Source organism: Colletotrichum lupini, chromosome 6, assembly GCF_023278565.1.
Source record: "Colletotrichum lupini chromosome 6, complete sequence".
NCBI lineage: Eukaryota > Fungi > Ascomycota > Sordariomycetes > Glomerellales > Glomerellaceae > Colletotrichum > Colletotrichum lupini.
This window is the reverse complement of record NC_064679.1, coordinates 5359758-5380473: the sequence shown is the minus strand read 5'-3', so window position 1 is coordinate 5380473 and position 20716 is coordinate 5359758. Positions and strand designations below refer to the sequence as shown.

The 20716-nt window shown below is 27.8% G+C and overlaps 3 protein-coding genes across 3 annotated transcripts; 1 reads left to right on the top strand and 2 right to left on the bottom strand.

Moving 5' to 3' along the window:
• Positions 1-503: 503 nt before the first annotated feature.
• CLUP02_13039 (uncharacterized protein) lies at positions 504-2008 on the top strand (the record flags this gene model as incomplete). The annotated part of the gene is made up of 6 exons (XM_049291997.1): positions 504-584; positions 655-730; positions 870-951; positions 1139-1714; positions 1769-1791; positions 1917-2008. The coding sequence occupies 6 exons, from the start codon at positions 504-506 to the stop codon at positions 2006-2008; spliced, it is 930 nt and encodes a 309-aa protein (XP_049149143.1).
• Positions 2009-2202: 194 nt separating this feature from the next.
• Positions 2203-3749, bottom strand: CLUP02_13038 (oxidoreductase; the record flags this gene model as incomplete). The annotated part of the gene is made up of 7 exons (XM_049291996.1): positions 2203-2284; positions 2339-2412; positions 2486-2894; positions 2950-3419; positions 3477-3524; positions 3585-3629; positions 3696-3749. 7 exons carry the CDS (start codon positions 3747-3749, stop codon positions 2203-2205), a joined length of 1182 nt encoding a protein of 393 aa, XP_049149142.1.
• A 15134-nt stretch (positions 3750-18883) lies between these two features.
• CLUP02_13037 (uncharacterized protein) lies at positions 18884-19066 on the bottom strand (the record flags this gene model as incomplete). The annotated part of the gene is made up of 1 exon (XM_049291995.1): positions 18884-19066. A coding segment is annotated over one exon (183 nt), but the record flags the coding sequence as incomplete, so codon positions are not given.
• Positions 19067-20716: the final 1650 nt, after the last annotated feature.

Sequence of the window (20716 nt, the reverse complement as noted above, 5' to 3'; positions counted from 1 at the left end):
CACAAGTTAAGAACGATTGCTAAGAGCAGGACTATTAAAGCTATAGAATCATGGATGAGGGCTAGGCAATGGGCGATTAAGTCTTTATGGTAGTCGATTATACGCTCTTATCTAGAATATCCGGGCTATGAACAAGACCAAAGAAGCACTAAAACAGAGCCGATACTTCTCTCACGCGAATTCTTCTTAAATCCCAAATACTAATAGACTCCGTAGCACGGCAAAAGCTAACGTTTCCTGAGCGGCAGGCCAGGGGCATTGAGATATCTAGTTACTTTTTGACTCTTTTGCCGGCACCAATGACGTTTCTAAAATCTAAACTAGAAGGATTGGCTGCTTTTCTCCTGAATTGGTGAGGTGGGCATAGTTTAGAGGACATAGTATAAACCCAAACATGCCTTTATCGAAAGAGATAACGAGAGGAGAACGTTTTGCTTGAAGCGACTGGCTAGGTGCTTGTTTTCGATGATCCTGTTAGAGTTATCGATTATTTGTAGCAGATCATGGCTTTCGATCGGTGCCAGAATCTAAGATGGAAGTACACTAATCATGGACCCATTGAAACCGATGTGTCTACGCACACAGTGGCAAATCATATCAATGATGTGACTTACACACATCCAAATTTCTTAAAACACCTCTATCGACATCAAGGAGCTGTCTGCGAGCGAGAAAAACCCAGTGATCCTTGAGTTCCGTAATATGACCTTCGCATACCACAGGCGGCCTAGTCCCGTATTATTATACTCAGATAAATAGTAACTCAGTTTATAGGCACGCTGCCTATAATCCATTGCCTTCCAACTAGTTGTATCGGATCGCCCTATATTCATTGATGAAGCTCTCATACATATCTATTCTTCCTGTAGACTTGCCCACTTTCAACATCTCTATCGACGCCCATAGATGCAGTATCTATGGTATCTTTTCTACGCCACTACAAAGCATTACGTGCGTACTACTGAGCCTTTGCTCCATAAGATCTGGCGAGCTGATCGCTACGACTTGAGTAATAAATTTCGGAGTGCCCGGGAAGCGAATTTTCCCACGCATTTTACCATACGGCATACCGTGGATATTCTTTTTCCACCCGGCAAAATTCGACTCTATCCATTCAAACACGGCCCCATGCTGCAAGATGGGGCTATAGAGAGATTGTGTCCCTGTTGATTGACGAAGGGGCAGACCCAAACTTGGTGGAAGAGTTGCAATGGAAGGAATTCCAAACACCGATTTGCTGGGCAGTAGAGTATGGCCAAGAACCGGTAGTACGGACTTTTCTGGCGAAAATCAACGCCCTTCAAGCATGCGAAGACATCTGCTCCGAACACCGCAAGCCCTTGATGCTTGCGTTTGAGAGTCAAAGCGAGGCAATGGTAAAGCTGTTGCTCGCTCATGGTGCGGATTTCTGGGGATATTGCTCCAATGACGGACCTCTCGCATGGGCTGCCGAGCTTGGGAGGTACAATATGGTACAAACTTTTCTACAACACGAGACTCAGGCATATGAGGACAGGCAAAGCCATATGTTTAGCGCTTTGATGTTAGCTGCTGAAAGTGGTCATGGTGGAATAGTCGAGCTGTTGTTGGAAGATGGCGCCCTAGAGGGACAAGGTGCTTACCAAATAGCCTGGGACTTGGCAGAATGCTTCGAACATGAAGAAGTTATGACCACCCTAGACCCTTATGTTACAAATGAGGACGGCGATGGGAAGTAAGAGAAGACATTTAGCGGGGGGCTATGCGTAGTAACGATTTAACAAAGCAGGATTCGTATACACAACAGGCTTTGTAACCCCAAATTAGTTTGATTTGACACTTATTAGATTTCTAGCGATACATAGGAGAGTCAGGTATTTTGAGAGTATTTACGATGCTGACTAGCAGTCTTAGCCTGGACATCGACCAGGTTTGAGCTTGGGGCGTTATTCCGATACTTGTCGGAACCGTTCCCGGAACAGTGAATCTGTTGAACAACCCCCCTGTCTTTGTTACCGGCTCCGCTTGAAAACAGATCTGGAAGACGATTTCTCTTTTATTTGATTGGCCTTTCCTCTTTGGTCGACATATACTACTGGTTAGCGACAACTGTTTGATCGGCCTCTAAGCCTATCTATGGACCGTTGTGTTGTGCATCGGAATATTTCGCCATCTTTCTCTGCAGGTTCTCACAACAGTGATTGGCCTCCACTCTTTCTGTTATTACAGGTGGTACTCTCTAGGGTCGGTGACACGAATACCTCTTCGCTCCCACACGCCCTCAATGTTCATGTCCGCTGTTCCCCTGAATAAAAGTCAGTACACAATAACGGTTGGCCATGAAGCGGCAGTAACTTACTCTTCTCGCGGCACGACTGCTGGTTCAGTCTGTCCTGCTGCAACATCGGGGTTTCTGAACACAAAGTTCTTTTTCTACGTCGGGGGGAAGAGGAGATCTCGGTCAGCGCGACTTCCTCTCAACAGTTATCCGTGGGTGTGGCCTTACCAGTCCCAATGATAGATGAATTGCCGGTGGAGTAACTACAATGTGCTCTGTCGGCTCTTGGCCATTGATCATAGCCAGAATGTTCTGAGCGACTACCTTCGCTTGTCCGGCGCCAGGCCGAGCAGCCTTGTGCGCACCAGAGTCGGCAATATCACCAGCAGCAAACATGTGCGGGTATGCTGGGTCTTCAAATTGCAGTGTCGGTCGCACTTTGATGAAGCCGTTCGCCGGGTTTACAAGAGGGGTGTCGCCAGTCTGCTTGAGATCCTGAAGGAACTGGTTGTTAGGTATTTGCCCCGTTGCGGGGATGATCAGATCCGCTGAGAGTTCACGACCATCTTGCAGCTTGACTGAAGTCTGGGAGGCAAGACCGCCAGGAGGAATCACAGCACGGGAGCCGGTGATCAACCTAAAGTAAAATGTCAATAACTGTTGAGACAAGGATGTCACGCTGATGAGCATACTTGATTCCCAACTCATCGAATCGAGCCTTGATAATCTCATCCAACTTGGTGTGGTAAAGAGGCATGAGGTGCTCTCGTGAATGCACAAGAGTGACCTCCTTCTCAGGGTAAATTTCCTTAAGATCCGTAGCCATCTGAACGCCCACCGCGCCGCCTCCGATGAGAATGACAGAAGATGCCTTCTGAACCGCCTGCTGATGCGCTCTCAAGGTGTCGACCGACGATAGCTTATCATCACCGGGCATAGTTCCTGGGCTGGGCAATCTGGTGCCTGTTGTGACAACCAAATAATCGAATGGAATCTCTCCTGAACCATGCCATCCTCTATCCAGAATGACGGAGTTGGGGCGGAGAGATTTGGCGCGGGCTTGAATCACCTGGTGCCGCGATGGGTCGGATGACTTTGAGAAAGCTGCTGTGTATGGAATGAAGGCTTTGTGCTCATGGTCTGGGAGGACTGCGAAGCGAGGCTGAATCACGGTTTAGTAATAAATTGCAACGACGCAGTGACTACACTGGCAACTCACAAATGCGAAAAGATGATGAAAGTGGCTGTGCGGTTCAACAAGCAAAATCTGCTCGCTACGAGTCAGTCGTCACTCGTTTCAAAGTTGTTTTTTTAGAAGTTCACTCACGCGGTGGGATGCTGGCAGAGCAGCGGCAAGCTCGCTCACAGCGGCCTGACTCACGGCGAGCTGTTAGCACTTATTCTATAGGCAACAGGCTAAGTACAAAGAGACACTTACAAGACCGACATACGATCCTCCGAGGACGACAACGTTCTTCAATGGTTGCAGCATCTTGATTAGTCGGGCAGTATTTGAGATATCCGAAGACGTGGGGTAGAAATGTGAATCTTGGCAGCTGGAACAATTGAGTGTGGAAGCTTCGGTTGCAGGACACTTCGGCTTTAACAGATTGTATTTCACTAAGAAATCGGAGCCTGGCTCGTATTACGAGACTTGCACTGTGGGTCAAGTGCGAGTTGACAGTGTGTCGCAGTCGCCCTACCGGCGATGGCTGCCACACCGATTTGTAATTGCAAATCTGATTAGATCTCTCTCAGCACTTTAGAGACAGCTTGGGTTAACCCCCACTTTACCCGACTCACGTTCGATTTGTTCGGAATTAGTGGCGGAACTAAAGAGTCGGAGCCGACTTGGCCGCCGTTGCCGATGGATACTATAAGGACGTGCTCGAATTGGCGGGGCCGAACCGGCAATCAGTTGCGGCAATTTGGCCAGACCCAGCCAGACCGGCTGTCCTTAGCTTAGTTAGATATCTATACACGATCGGCTTCCTATCGCCTTAGAGCCCGGACCTCTGTTTCTAGAGACCGTTCCGGACGTTTATGCTAAAAAAGAGCTACTTAATAAGAACGCTTCTTATTTAATTAAGTACTAAAGAGGGAGTAGTTTCTTTATTAATTATATAGTGGTTTTTTAGGGCTTTATCAATATAAAATATCAAACTTAATTAGATTAAAATTTAATAAAATATTATATAATAAGAGAAACGTATAACGTATATAATAAATAAGTAAAATAAATGAGTATTTAGAATTAAAAGTTGTAATTATAATACTTTAATACGATTAAGCACTTTTTTCTTTTAATATATTATAATATACTTAAATAAAGAGTTTTAAATTTAACTTACTTTTTAAGCTATTTAAAAAAGCCTTTTGACTAAGCGTTTAGACTATAATAAAAATCTATTTAATTGATTTTATTATACTTATATATAAATAAAAGGATAATCATTATAATATAATACTATCCTTAATTTATAGAATTTAATATTATTAAATAAAGGAATAGAAACTAGTTAAGTATATTTTTAATTTAAAATTCTAAGTATACCTTCTTTATATTAATAATATAAAGAATATAATTAATTAATTAATTACTTATTAATTATATTATACTTATTATTAAAAGATTCAAAGGTTTTTATTTTATTTAGTACTAATTATAGCTTTAAACGCGTTTATTTTATAAATATTATTATTAAAAAGCTTAACATAAAGATTTAAATATAATTATTATATAATTTATTTTGTAATAAATATAGTTATAAAATATAATATTATAAAGTCTGATATGTATAACTTAGGTAAAACCTATTTTATAATAAGTTAAGTTATATTTAAAATAATTATTATAAATATAAAAAAAGCGTTTAAATATAAAAATAATATCCCCCTAATAAAGTAATCCGCCGGGGCCGTATTATATATTACATATTAAAGAAAACTAAGTATATTACGCTCTATGCCTAATTATTAATTAAAATAGTAATTAACTAACTTAATTATTATCTTCTTTTTATTAATAACCTTTAACCTTTTACTATATAAAGTCTTCTTAAGTTCTAGCTATTTATAAAGTAAGTTTTATTTATTCTAACGTATATAAGACTTTTTAATACTAGCTTATATAAATAGCTAGGTTTAATATAAGCTTTTTTTATATAAGTATTATTATTACTTAGGGGGTTTTATAAGAGCTATTTCAAGTATTAATTTATTATTCTAACTTTATATATTTCTAGCTCGCTTATTATAACTATTATAACTAAGCTAATATTAATATATTAAATCTTTATATCCGTATTAACTTAATTATTTATAATATTTATAATACTACTTAGCTAAACTTTATATTATCAAAAAGTACTTTACTATTTTTTAAGTATATTTATATTAGTTATAATAATTATAGCGTCGACTTAGCTAAAACGGGCGCCTAGGTTAAGAAAAATAGACTTCTTAAAAAGTATAGTTAGAATAAGTTTTTATTAAATTAATAATTTATATATTAATGATTTTATATAGCAAGTTTATTTAATTTAAATAGAGAGTAGGTTTAAGTAATATTAGAAGTAATAAGGATAAAAAGAATCTTTACGAGCTTTAAATAATAAATATTACCCTATTTAGCCCTTTTTCAAAAACCTTTACGTCGTTATTAAAGTTTAGAACTTTTATAATTTAAAAAGGCTACTTCTAATTATTATGCCTAATTATTATAGCTAAGTATTATAATTAATCTTTATTATTAACCTTTTTAACTAGCGCCGTTACGTAAAAAATAGCTTATCTATTCTGAATTAAATAGCGGTTTTTATATTAGAAATATTATATTATATTAAGTACGTACTTAAGATATGTTACGTATATTATATAATTAAAAAGTATATTATGTTATATAATGTTTTCAAAAGTATAATCTCGTTAAGATCGATCTTTTATATTTATAAAGCTAGAAAAAACTACTATGTATAAAAATAATATAAATTAGTAATTAAAGATTCTTTAAAATTATTTAAGTTATTAGTTTCTTAAACCATAATGTTTTTTATATATTATTATAATAATCAAATATTACCTCTTTATTTAATATATAAAATTTAGTTTATTATATAATTAAGTTATTATAATATTTAAAAACGAATAGGTATAAAAAAAGGCCTAGATTAAGTAAAGTATTTTCAATAATATATAGAATTATATATAGAAATCAATATTCTTTTTATATTATAATAATATAAAACTTATTACTTTGTAAATATAAATAATATTATGAAAAAATAATACTACTACTCTTTATATATTAAGTTATTTATTTAGTTTATTATAACTCTTGACTACTAAATACTTTAAAGAATAAGTATAGTTTTGTTATAATTTAATATCATATTATATCATTTTAATAAATATAATTATTTTAAATAAATTGTAAGCTTATTAAATACCTCTTTATATTATATATTTTCATTATACAAAAATATATAAAAATAGACCTATTAATAGAATTAAACTACATAATAAAGATAAATAACTATCCCAATTAATAATTAGATAAAGAGCGTAATTTATATTGTTTTATTTTAATATATAATATATATAAAAGCTTTAATAGTCTATTAAAATAAGAGGAGTATTTACTAATACTATATAGTTATACTAAGAATTGCCTAAGTAGCTAGTAAAGATAAGATAATAAAATAAATAAAGACCCTAATAAACTAATTAATTAGAGAGTATTAATTATATACTTTGTTTTTATTAAAAGTTATATCCTAAACCTATAAGTAGTTAAATAAAAATATAGTGATCACTTATTATTTTATATACCTACTTAGTATATTAGTATAAACCTACTAACTTTATTATACTAATACAAGTAATTAAAAAACCAATACCCAAACTTTTTGAAAACGTACTAATAAATATGGTATAAATATAGTATTATTCGCACTTTTAACGCCCTATAATTTATTATAAATAAAATTTATCTTATTATATCTTAAAAAAGATTCAATAATATAGCTTATTTAAAATTAAACTTAATAGAACTTTTTAAAATAATAAATTAATACTTAATATATTATATTACGTTTTTATTTTTATTTATTATTATACTTAATACTTATTTTTAGTATTAGAATTATTAATTTTGCGGGATCCTGTGCGCTATATAGATACTAATGGGTCCTTACTATACGTGTGTTAAGGTTTCTATGACCCCACTATAAAAAAATTTCGTATCCAAACCCGCACCTCTTTTATCTCGTAACTATCATGCACTCATTTCTTACATACCTTACTTCGACATATCTACTTATTATCAAAAACGTAAGAGTAAGCCTCCGTATATAGCCACGGCGAGACAGCTAAGAAGACGGACAAACTGCTTAAAGGATATACTCTCTAGGATAACGTTTTCACTTGCACGTTCCTGTCTGCCTTAAGAAGCAGCCAGACCCGCCCGAAGATAACACGCGCCGTCCCGTCCGCCAGTCGCCTCCTCGAAACCCCGATCCCACCCCATTCTCCCTCGTTTTTCCCGAGATGTCTCATGCAGAGAGTACCGGGCCGCATGTTCCGCCTCCTCATATCCCGTCTCGATATAGCCTACAACGGACCGGGACGGCCGTCTTAGACCGTCAACATCTACGAAGGAGTGAGACACATATCCCACTTCCGCCCATCCCGACGGGTCGTACACCACTAAGTACCGAGACGCACGTCCCGCCTCCTCATATCCCGTCTCGATATAGCCTACAGCGGACCGGGACGGCCGTCTTAGACCGTCAACATCTACAAAGGAGTGAGCCACATATCCCACTTCCGCCCATCCCGACGAGTCGTACACCACTAAGTACCGAGACGCACGTCCCGCCTCCTCATATCCCGTCTCGATATGTCCTACAGCGGACTGGGACGGCCGTATCAGACCGACAATTCGTGCAAAGGAGCGAGACTTACATCCCGCCTCCCAACATCCCGACACGTCGTCCATCACTGCAGACCAAAACGGCCGTCTCAGACCAACGACTTCAACTTCTACCAAGGAGCGAGACATACATCCCGCCTCCGCCCATCCCGGTTCCACCCCCTCAAGATACACCTCCCCGAGACACGCCTCCCCGAGACACGCCTCCCCGAGACACGTCTTCCCGAGACACGCCTCCTGAAGACCCACCATTGAGCTCTACTTTGTCTGACCTTTTGTCGATGTCTCCCGAAGAGGCCTTCAGGACGTGGCAGAAACGATTAGTTGAGGGATCTTCCTCTAATAGTGGGATTTCCTACGGACCAGCAATCAAAAAGCCAAATGGATGCCTGATTACTCAGAAAAGGCCTGCCACAAAAGTCTGTCTCTTTTATTATTTCTTAACTCTTAACTCTATATACTGATACTTAAACCTAGAGCGGGTATGTCAGTATTGAGCCAATGGTATTAAAGACTTCAAATAGAAGACTACGTACGCAATATGCTCATAGACTAGCTATTAAGGCATTTCGTCCAAAAGATGTACTTAAACTAGCTGAGGGTTGCGAAGTAAGCCACCTCTGCGGCCAAACTGGATGTATTAATCCCGAGCATTTAGTTGTCGAGACGGGTAAAAAGAACGTAGCAAGGAAGTCTTGTAGAGCTGCTGTCAGTATGCTCCTGTTCTTAATCTATATCTAAGCTATAAAGCTAATTAATATCTAGCTTACGTTCGTTGGGTTCTGGAAAGGCGAGAAGTTTTTTAAAATTATTTCGAAGAGTGTAGTAGACTCAGCTCCGGCTTGTAGGTGTAAACCTAAATGTATAGAATATATAGAACAGGGGTTAGTTACAAGAGTAGTACAATAAGATAATATAGCTACTATAACTATAGTAACGAGGTATTCTTATTATATACTAATACTAATTTCTTTTTTTTTAATAATAAAGTAGAGTAGTAATACGATTAGTGCATCTTAGTAAAAAAGACTATTATAAAAAGAAAAATAATATACGGTCTAAAAATACTAAGAGTAAGGAGGCTTAGGGAGACTTAAGATATAATAGTATATAAATATTAATATCTTAAAAGTTAATTATTACGGCCCAACCAGTTGGGAGCTGGCCGGCGTACCTATATAGTACAGAACAGGGGACAATGATACCGGAGTCATCATTATCGAAGCTTTTACTTTATACCACAGTTAGTTGCCCTAACCTGCTCGTAACATTAATATAGTAAAAGACGCCTATTCTATTAATTATAAGATAATGTTAGTATATAAATACGTACTTTTTAAATAAAGAAATAATAAATTACGTTTTATTCTATAATTACTTATATAAGATCTATTTTAATTCCGGTTAATATACTTAACTAAAGAATTCTATTATTAAAGAAAGCTAAAGGTAATATGCTATTATTTATCTTAGTTAATAAAATAGACTTATAATATAGCTACTTTAGCATACGCTTTAAGGTTTTTTATATAATTCAAATATATTTTAATAGCTTTAAAAAAGTACATATCGTTTTTAAAATATTAATATAAGTGTTTAATAAAGAATATTAATAGTTACTTATACTAAATAATAAATATAAAGCCTAAAATTAAAGCTTAATAATAGCTTTAGTATATTATATACGACTATTAGTATGTATTTTAAGAATTTAAAAGATAATTAGTAAATATTAGTTAACGTATAAAATAAGCGAGTAAAATAAATAAGTAAGTAAAATACGAAATCGTAACTATAATATAAATATAATTAAAAAGCCCCGCTAATAGTTTTATATTAATTTAAACTATTTAATATCCTCTTTTTTAAATATCTTTTTAGTAATTTAATATATTTATATATTATAACTCGTATTTCTATAGACGCTATATTATTATTAACTTATTTTAGTCCTTAGTTATTAATTATAATTTTAGCGTATTTCTTTTTTAATTTAAGTTATTACCTTTTTAATAATTAAAAGCTTTTTTTATTAACTATTATAAAACTTCTTCCTTATTTTAAATATATCTTTTTAGCCCTTTTACGTTAACTAAGTAAGTTATTCTCTTTTTAAAAAGTCTAGGTTTTTAATTTTAATATAATAACTTAGTATATAAATCTTTATACCCCTTTTAATAAATATTTAATAGTTTTAATAATTAAAGTTAAAGAGCAATTTTAATAGCGAGGAATCTAATTTTTATTAATATATAACTATAATAATACTTTAACTAAGTTATTTAGTATTTAAAAAGTCTAAGCTAGGGGTATTATTTAAAAGGATTTTATAAGTATTAGAGTATATAATTTTATATAATAGTTTTTTTCTAGCTTTATAAGTATATAAATTCGATCTTAACGAGATTATACTTTTAAAAAAAATTATATAATATAATATACTTTTTAATTATATAATATACGTAATATATCTTAAGTATATACTAAACGTAATCCCCCTAACGGAGTAATTTACTAGGGCCGTACTATATATTATATATTAAACAAAAACTAAGTATAATGCGCTCTATACTTAATTACTAACTAAAATAGTAATTAACTAACTTAACTATTATCTCCCTTTTATTAAAAGCTCTTAACCCTTTATTATAATCCTCTTAAATTCTAATTATTTATAGGGTAAGCTTTACTTATTTTAATATATATAAAACCTCTTAGCCCCCCGATAGAATAATTCGCTAGGGCCGTACTATATATTACGTATTAAGGAAAACTAATTATATTATACTCTATACTTAATTATTAATTAAAACTCCTAACCTTCCCCCGCGTAAAGTCCTTTAAGTTCTAGCTATTTAAAGAGCGAGCTATACTTATTTTAATATATATAAGATCTCTTGATATTAGCCTATATAAGTAGTTAAATCTCGTATTATATATTCCTTTTTATTAAGGGTTAGGGGGCCCTTTATATATTCTTTTATATTTATAATATAGCTTATATTAAAGGGATTTCTAGTTCTATAAAATATAATTTCTAAACTAATATCGATATATTAAATTTTAATATTTATATTAGCCTAGCTATTTATAATATTCGTATTATTACTTAGCTCAATTCCGTATTATTAAAAAGTACTTTACTGATCTTTAGGTATATTTATATTAGTTATAATAGCTATAGCGTCGAGCTAGCCGAGGGCGCCTAGCCTAAGAGGGATAAACTTATTAATAAGTATTTTTAAGTTCTTATTAAAGTAGTATTTTAACTAACTAACTTTTTAATTAGTTATTTAACTAGCTATTTAAGTAGTAGTTTATATCTTAATAAGTTTATTTAGTAAATTTATTTAGTAAATGTATTTAGTAAATTTATTTAGTTTAAATAAAGAGTAGCTTTAGGTAATATTAAAAACGATAAAAATAAAAAGAACTTTTATAAGCTCTAAATAGTAATAAATATTAGCCTTTTTAGCCCTTTTTTTTAAAAACCTCTACGTTATTATTAAAATTTAGAACCTCTATAGTTAAGGGCTATTTTTAACTTTTAAAACTAACCTCTATTATTATTTCTTTTAACTAGTACTATTATATAAATATATTACTTAGCTTATTATTAATAAGTAGTAAAGTAGCTTACTTATCCCGAATTATATAATTGTTTTTATATTAAAATTATTATATTACGTTAAGCGCGTACTTAGGGTATATTACGTATATTATATAATTAAAAAGTATATTATATTATATAATTTCGCTTAAAAGCGTAATCCCGTTAAAGTTAATCTTTTATACTTATAAAGCTAAAAGAAAAACCACTATATTATATAAATTCTTTTTAAAAGCATAATCCCGTTAAAATTAATTCTTTATACTTATAAAGCTAAAAAGAAAACTACTATATTAATATATTTAAAAAAATAATATAATACTTTTTTAATAATACGGAATTTGATTAAATAAGAATATAAATACTATAAGTAACTAACCTAATATAAATAATACAATTTAGTATATTAATATTAGTTTATAAATTATATTTTATAAAGCTAAAAATCCCCTTAATAAAGCAATCCGCTAGGGCCGTATTATATATTACGTATTAAAGAAAACTAAATATATTACGCTCTATATTTAATTACTAATTAAAATACTTCCTAACCTTTTATTATTTATTTAAAAAGCGAGCTATATTTATTTTAATATATATAAAACCTCTTAATACTAGCCCATATAAATAACTAAATCTTATATTATATACTCATTCTTATTAAAAACTAAGGGGCCTTTTATATACTCCTTTATATTTATAATATAGCTTATATTATAAAGATTTCTAATTTTATAAAATATATTTTTATATTAGCGTTAATATACTAAATCTTAACGTTTATATTACTAATATAAATATTAAAATCTAATATGTTAATATTAGCTTAGTTATAATAATTATAATAAACGGGCTAGAGGTATAGAGGATTAGGGTAATAAGCTAGTACTTTAAATAGCTTTTATAAGACCCCTAAGGTAACGATAATACTTATATAAAAAAAGAGATTATATTAAACCTAGCTACTTATATAGGCTAGTACTAAGAGGTCCTATATATATTAAAATAAATAAAGCTCGCTCTATAAATAGCTAAATTTATATAGTAAAAAGTTAAGAACTATTTTAGTTAGTAATTAGGTATAAAGCGTATTATATTTAGTTTTTTTTAATACGTAATATACGGTACGGCCCTAGTAGATTGCTTTATTAATAAGATAAAAGGAGTATATAATATAAAATTTAACTACTTATATAAGCTAGTATTAAGAGGTCTTATATATATTAGAATAAGTATAGCTTGCTTTTTAAATAGCTAAAAGCGGTAGAAGGTTAAGAATTAATAAAAAAGAGATAATGGTTAAGTTAGTTAGTTATTATTATAGTTTTAATTAGGAATTAAGTTATTACGACTTAATACGTATAATAAGGCTAGGGCCTCGCCCTATAGGACCTATAGCGGCTACTATATTATATATATAAAAATACGGACTTAGGGTAACTCCTCTTAGGATAAAAGAACTATAAATAAGTTACGTAACTATAATTATATAATAAAATAAAGAACGGATACCCGTAAATAAATAGGACGGATAATTATACATAAATAGGATAGAAAACTATTTAATAAATACTTAAATAATAATAAATAGGAATATTATAAAAAGTATATTTAAAAACGAGACTTATATATAATATAAATTTAAGCTAGGCTTAAGAATAAACCTTTTATAGCTTTTTTAATAATTAACTTAGTATTACATCCTACGATTATTTTCAACTATTCTTATTAAAAACCCCTTTTAATAAAACTATAATTAATTACGAAAGCTTTATTTATTTTATAACTTATAAATATAGCTTTAAAAAAGCTATTTATAATTATAATACTATTTATTTAGTACTCGTAGCCTTAACTTTTATTAATATACTTACTATAATTAGCTAGCTATAATATAAGTATAGAGCGTAATATACTTAGTTTTTTTTAATACGTAATATATATTACGGCCCTAGCGGATTACTCTATCGGGGGTAGTTACTAACTATATACTAAGGGGTTTTTAATAAATAATAGTTTATATATTAATAGGTTCCTTTAATAGGTTTATTTAATAAATTTATTTAGTTTAAATAAAGCTTTAAGCAATATTGAAATTAATAAGGATAAAACAAATTCTTATAAGCTATAGTATAATAAAGTAGTTAAATATTAATCTTTTTAACTTTTTCTTTAAAAATAATCAATATACGGGCGTTATAAATTAATATACGGGCGTCGTTCTTATATAAACGTTACTATTTTATTTTTTAATTGATTCAAAGAAATAATTTCTTTTTATAAAAGCGGTAAGGGTAATTAGATCAATATAAATATTTTTATCTCTTTAGGGTCCGGCCAGCCTTATTAGGGGCCATCTTTACCTTTATAAGCAAGCTAGTCTATTAAGGTAAATATTAAGTTTTTATTACGTATTTTAATAAGACTTTATATTAATTAATAATAGCTAGCTATAGTTAGTATAGCCGTTATTAATTATTAATACTAACTAAACTTAAAATATTAATAACTCCTCGTATTAGGATTAGGTAATTTGCGCGCTTATTACCTTTTTTAAATATAATAACTATTTCTTAAGCTCTTTTTTTAAAATCGAGCCCTACCCCTCTATTACTTATTATAACTATACTTAAATACTATTTTAGTATTAAAGGTTAATAAGGAAGAAATATAAATAAACTATTATTAGTATAAGGCTATACGATTTAAGAGGGTATTATAAATTATTAATAAGCCCTAAAGGGTATTAGTTTTTAATTTAATAAATATACCTCTTTTAAAGTCGAGGTTTTTAGTATATATTAGCTCTAGAATTATTATAAGTATTTATATAATAAGGTATTATTAAATAAATAATAACTTATATAATAAGCTATTTATAATTTTATAATAAAATTACTTAAATTTAGATATATATAGTTCAATTTTAAAGATAAGTATATAATTATTAATAAAATTAACCAAGTAATTATTATAAGCTTATTAAAGTTATTAGTACTATAAATAGTAATTAAAGAAATTATATTATAAATTAAGCGGGCTATTATCCTTAAGAATAACACTCGTACTACGGAAGTAGTTTATTAACTAAGCTAATTAGCGCCCCCGTAATATTTAGCTTTTTATTTTTTATTTTTTAAAGCCCTATTTATTATATTAAGTATAGCTAAGGGGCTTTATAAAGAGAGATTAGCCTTATTATTTTAGTTATTTAGTATTTATAATAAGCGTTTCTTTTTAATATTTAATAAAAAGCTAGTTAGTAATTATTTATTTATAAAGCTTATTTTTAAAAACTAGGGTATCAAAGTATACTAATTTTATAAGGGAATATAAGTTTAGCAGTTTATTAAAACGGCCGTTATACTTATAAATAAGTATAATTATAAACTATTATTAACTAAAACGTAATTATTTATAAAGCTAATTAAGTAGTTATAATATTATAATTTATAAAATATAAAACGTTTAATTATTACGCTACTTTTTTATAGCGTATTTATTATTATTATTACGTATTGAAATAAAGTAAATACGCTATACTATTTATAAGCTATACTTACTCTCTTTTTATAGGCCCTACGGCGCTTTTTAGGAGTTAATTTTATTATACTAGGTTTTCTTTTAAAAAATACTTTTTAAAAAAAAACTTATATAAGAGAATAAAAAAATTAATTTATACCCGCACACGCTAAATATAGGTTTATATATATTCTTATAGTATACTTAATACTTATTTATTATATTATCGTTATTACTAACCTATTATAATTTTAATAGCGCCGCTTACTTAGTTATAAACGTATTTTAAAATATTTAATATTGCTTTTTTTAAAATACTTAGCGTACTACTTTTCAATATTATATTATAGTACTAAGTACTACGTCCCTTAGTACCTAGGCTTTAAGTACTTAATAGACCCCTTATAAGTTATATAATTACTAAATCACTAAGCTTAAAAGCTTAGTACCCTAAATTCCGCTTACTAATTTCTTTTCTTTTATATTAAGTTATATAGTAGTTTTGTTTTAGCTTTATAAGTATAAAAGATCGACCTTAACGGGATTACGTTTTAAAAGGAAATTATATAATATAATATACCTTTTAATTATATATAGTAGTTTTTTTCTAGCTTTATAAATATAAAAGATCGACCTTAACGGGATTACGCTTTTAAAAGAAATTATATAATATAATATATTTTTTAATTATATAATACGTATAATATACCCTAAGCACGCGCTTAATATAATATAATAATTTTAATATAAAAACTATTATATAATTTAGAATAAATAAGCTACTTTTTATATAGCGGCGCTAGTTAAAAAGGTTAATAATAAAGGTCGGTTATAATAATTAGTTATAATAGTTAGCCGTAATAGTTAGAAATAGCTCTTAATTATAAAAGTTCTAAACTTTAATAGCGACGTAGAGGTTTTTAAAAAAAGGGCTAAATAAGCTAATATTTACTACTTATACTAAAGCTCATAAAAATTCTTTTTATTTTTATTATTTTTAATATTACTTAAAGCTCTATTTAAACTAAATAGATTTACTAAATAAATTTACTAAATAAACCTATTAATATATAAATTACTACTCTATTCTTAATATATAATTAATAATTAATAAATTAAAAATACTTATTAATAAGTTTACCCCTCTCGGGCTAGGCGCCCTTTTTAATTAGCTCGACGCTATAGTTATTATAACTAACGTAAATATACTTAAGAATTAATAAAGTACTTTTTAATAATATAGAATTTAGCTAAGTAATAATATAAATACTATAAATAGCCGGATTAATAAAAGTATTAAGATTTAATATATTAATGTTAACTTAGAAATTATATTTTATAAAGCTAGAAATCCTTTTAATACGGGCTATATTATAAATATAAAAAAATATATAAGGGGCCCCCTAATCTTTAATAAAAAAGAGTATATAATATAGGATTTAGTTATTTATATAAGTTAATATTAAGAGGTTTTATATATATTAAAATAGGTATAGCTTACTTTCTAAACGGCTAGAAACGGGGAAAAGTTAGGAGTTTTAATTAATAATTAAGTATAGAGCGCAATATACTTAGTTTTTTTTAATACGTAATATATAGTACGGCCCCGGTAAATTACTTTATTAGGGGGGACTTTTTAATTATATAATATACGTAATATATCCTAAGTATGCGCTTAACGTAATATAATAATTTTAATATAAAAACTATATAATTTAGGATAAATAAGCTACCCTTTACGTAACGGCGCTCGCTAAAAAGGTTAAGAATAGAGGTTAGTTATAATAGTTAGCTATAATAGTTAGAAGTAGCCTTTTATAATTATAGAGGTTCTAAACTTTAATAATAATATACAGGTTTTTAAAAAAAGGGCTAAATAGGCTAATATTTACTATTTAAAGCTTATAAAAACTCTTTTTATTCTTATTACTTTTAATATTACCCAAAGCTGCTCTCTATTTAAACTAAATAAATTTACTAAATAAACCTATTAATATATGAACTACTACTTAAATAGTTAGTTAAATAACTAATTAAGAGGTTAGCTAGTTAAGATACTACCTCAATAAGAACCTATTCTCTTAGTATATAGTTAGTAATTAGTAAGTTAAAAATACTTATTAATCAGTTTACCCCTTTATTATAACTAGCCAGTTATAATAAGTATATTAATAAAAGTTAAGGCTACGAGTACTAAGTAAATAGTATCGTAGTTATAAATAGCTTTTTTTAAAATTATATTTATAAATCGTAAAATAAGTAAGGCTTGAATAATTAATTATAGTTTTATTAAAAGGGGTTTTTAATAAAAATAGCTTAAAGTAATTATAAAGTTTAATACTAAGTTAATTATTAAAGAAGTTATAAAAAGTTTATTTTTAAACCTAGCTTAAGTTTATACTATATATAAGTTTTGTTTTTAAATATACCCTTTATAATATTCCTATTTATTATTATTTAACTATTTATTAAACGGTTATTTATTTTATTTATTTATAGTTATTTATTTTATTTATTTATAATCGTCCGTCCTATTTATTTATAAGTATTTATTCTTTATTTTATTATATAATTATAGTTATATAACTTATTTATAGTTTTTTTATTTTAAGAAGAGTTATTTTAAGTCCGTATTTTTATATATATAGTATAATAACCGCTATAGGTCTTATAAAGCAAGGCCTTAGCTTTATTATATATATTAAGTCGTAATATTAGCTTCTCTTTTTAAAAGTCTAGTCCTCTAGGCTTATAAGTAGGTTATTTATTCTTAGGTTAGGGAATTATTAAGTATTTTTTTAAAATATACTAATATAATATTAAGTCGAATAAAAAATCAAAATCTTTAATAACTACGTCTCGTTATAAATTATTACGTATTATTCGTTTTTTAATAAGGGTATAAAAATAATACTTTATTTAAGTTATTATTTATAGGGGGTCCGTTATTTAGTTTTTTTTAATTTTGAGGTTTATAGAATATATTATTATTTAAGTATTTTGTACGATATATTTATTAATATTATTTATATTTATAAGTATTACGTTTTTATTTATTAAGCTTTAGCTTAACTAAGTATAATTAGTTAGTTAGTAATAGAGTTTAATTATTTTAATTATAAAAAAAAAGTAAAAGAGTTACGGTTTTAAAAAAGGGCTATAAAGTTATAAAAAAAGGCTAAAGCTTATTAATAAACTTAGGCTAAGTTGAATAAGTTATTATCTAAATTAGAGCGTCTTCGTTTTTAAAAATAAATAATATTTAAAAAGAGTTAAGTTATATTAAAAAAGTTTCTTAAGAATTTTAAAAATACTTTTTTAATAGCTTATAAAATATAAGCTAATAATATTTTTAAAATTATTAATTAGAACGCCGTAATAGCTAAGAGTTCTAAGTTTAATTTTAATTTTAATACTTTTTAAAAAGTTATTAAAAATTTCAAAAGTTCGTAATAAGTTCTTATATATTTTTTTTATATCTATAGTTTTTCTATTTAATGAAGTATTCCTTTTTATTATCTTTTATTTTATAGTTAATAATTCGTTTAATTTTATATGCTAATTAGTTTAGTTTCATAATAATATAATTCTTTATATATAAACGTCTTAATATAAGCTTAAATAGTAAAATATAAAAAATAGGATAATATTGTATTATATTTAATAATTTTAATTTATAATTAATTAATAAGATTCTTTTAATAATTTCAAAAAGTTTAAGTTTTTTATAATTTAATTTATTATTTAGTCGTTTTATTTTAATATTATAATAAAAGAGATAAGTACTATTTCACTTTTTTAAAAATAGTCCTCTAATCCTTAATTTAGTTACGTTTTTTTATATATATTATTATATAAACTTAAGGTTTATTAATACTTATTTATAAATCTTTTTAAGTTTATTTACGTTTATTATAGCTTTTATAGCTTATAGTCCTTATTATACTTCTCTATATATTATTAATTAAAATCTATAATTAAAGTAAAATAGAGATTCTTTTATCTTTTTACTAATTATATTATTATATACGAACTAGGTTATTAATAAAAGCTCTACTTAATTATCCTAGTTATAATTTATATAATAATAGAGGTATATCTCGAGGATCTAGTTAATCCTTTTCATTTATTTATTAGTTTATAAATAAAATAATATTAATAATTTATAATCTATACTAAGTTATAAAATTAGGGATTTCTAAAACTTCGAAATAAATAGCTTATCTCTATTTAAAATAATTCTTTTAATAAACCGTAGTTTAAGAGTATAACCTTAATAAATACGTATATTAAGTCTTTTATAATACTAAACTCTTTATAAAAAATAAAATAAATAAACTTAATAAGTTAGTTAACTATAACTAAGATACTATTATACTATATTTTAGTAAATAATTCTCTAAACTTTAGTAGTTTAATAATAAAGTCTTATATAATTAATTATTATACTTTTATTAATAATTATAATAGTTATAGCTCGTTATAAGGTTTATATAAGCTATTTTTATTTTTTTTATAAGTTACGTAGTCCTTAATTACTTCCGTAATTTCTTTATATATAACGGATTTATTATAATATTAATAAATCCGTTTTTACGTTTTAATAACTCTTTAATAACTGTATATAGGTATATTATAAATTTTTATAATAAGCTTAGGGGTTATCTTTTTAATTAGGCTAATATTAATCCTTTTAATTATTATAAAAAGCTTTGTAATTAATACGAGGCTACTATCCTTTTCTTATTTAAAAATAACTTATATTTTTCTAAAGACCGCGACTTTATAATTAGGTCTTTTATTAAAAACGTATACTCTATTATTTTCTAAAACTTTTTAATAAAGAATTTAGAAATTATACTTAAATAAGAATTCGCTCTATTTAACTTATTTCTTATTTAGGTTTTTATTTATTATAAAGTTTATAAAGTTTTTATAGTTTATATAGACTATAACTTCTTATTTAGTTCTAAATAATTATAACTTCTATTTTTAAAATACTTTAATAATAGTTATTAGTTCCTTATTATAGATTTACTAATTTAATTTTACTTTATAAAATACTTTAGAATAGAAATAATATAAATAAAGCTTTTTTTATTTATTTTATTATTTTAGGACTGCTCTTATAATAAAGTTTAAGGCGTTAGTCTCGATTTTAAAAGGTCTTCAGGGGTTTAGGATTATAATAATTAGTTTAAAAACGACTATATTTTTAATTTTAATAAATCCTTTTTTATACTTAGGATCTTAAACGAATAAGGTATTTTTTTATATTAAGTTATTAAGAGGTCTAATTATATTAATATAGTTTTTAAGGAATTATTAATAAAAGTTAACGAATTTTAAAACTCCTTATACGTCCTTAACGTTTTATAATATAAACTAGTCCTTA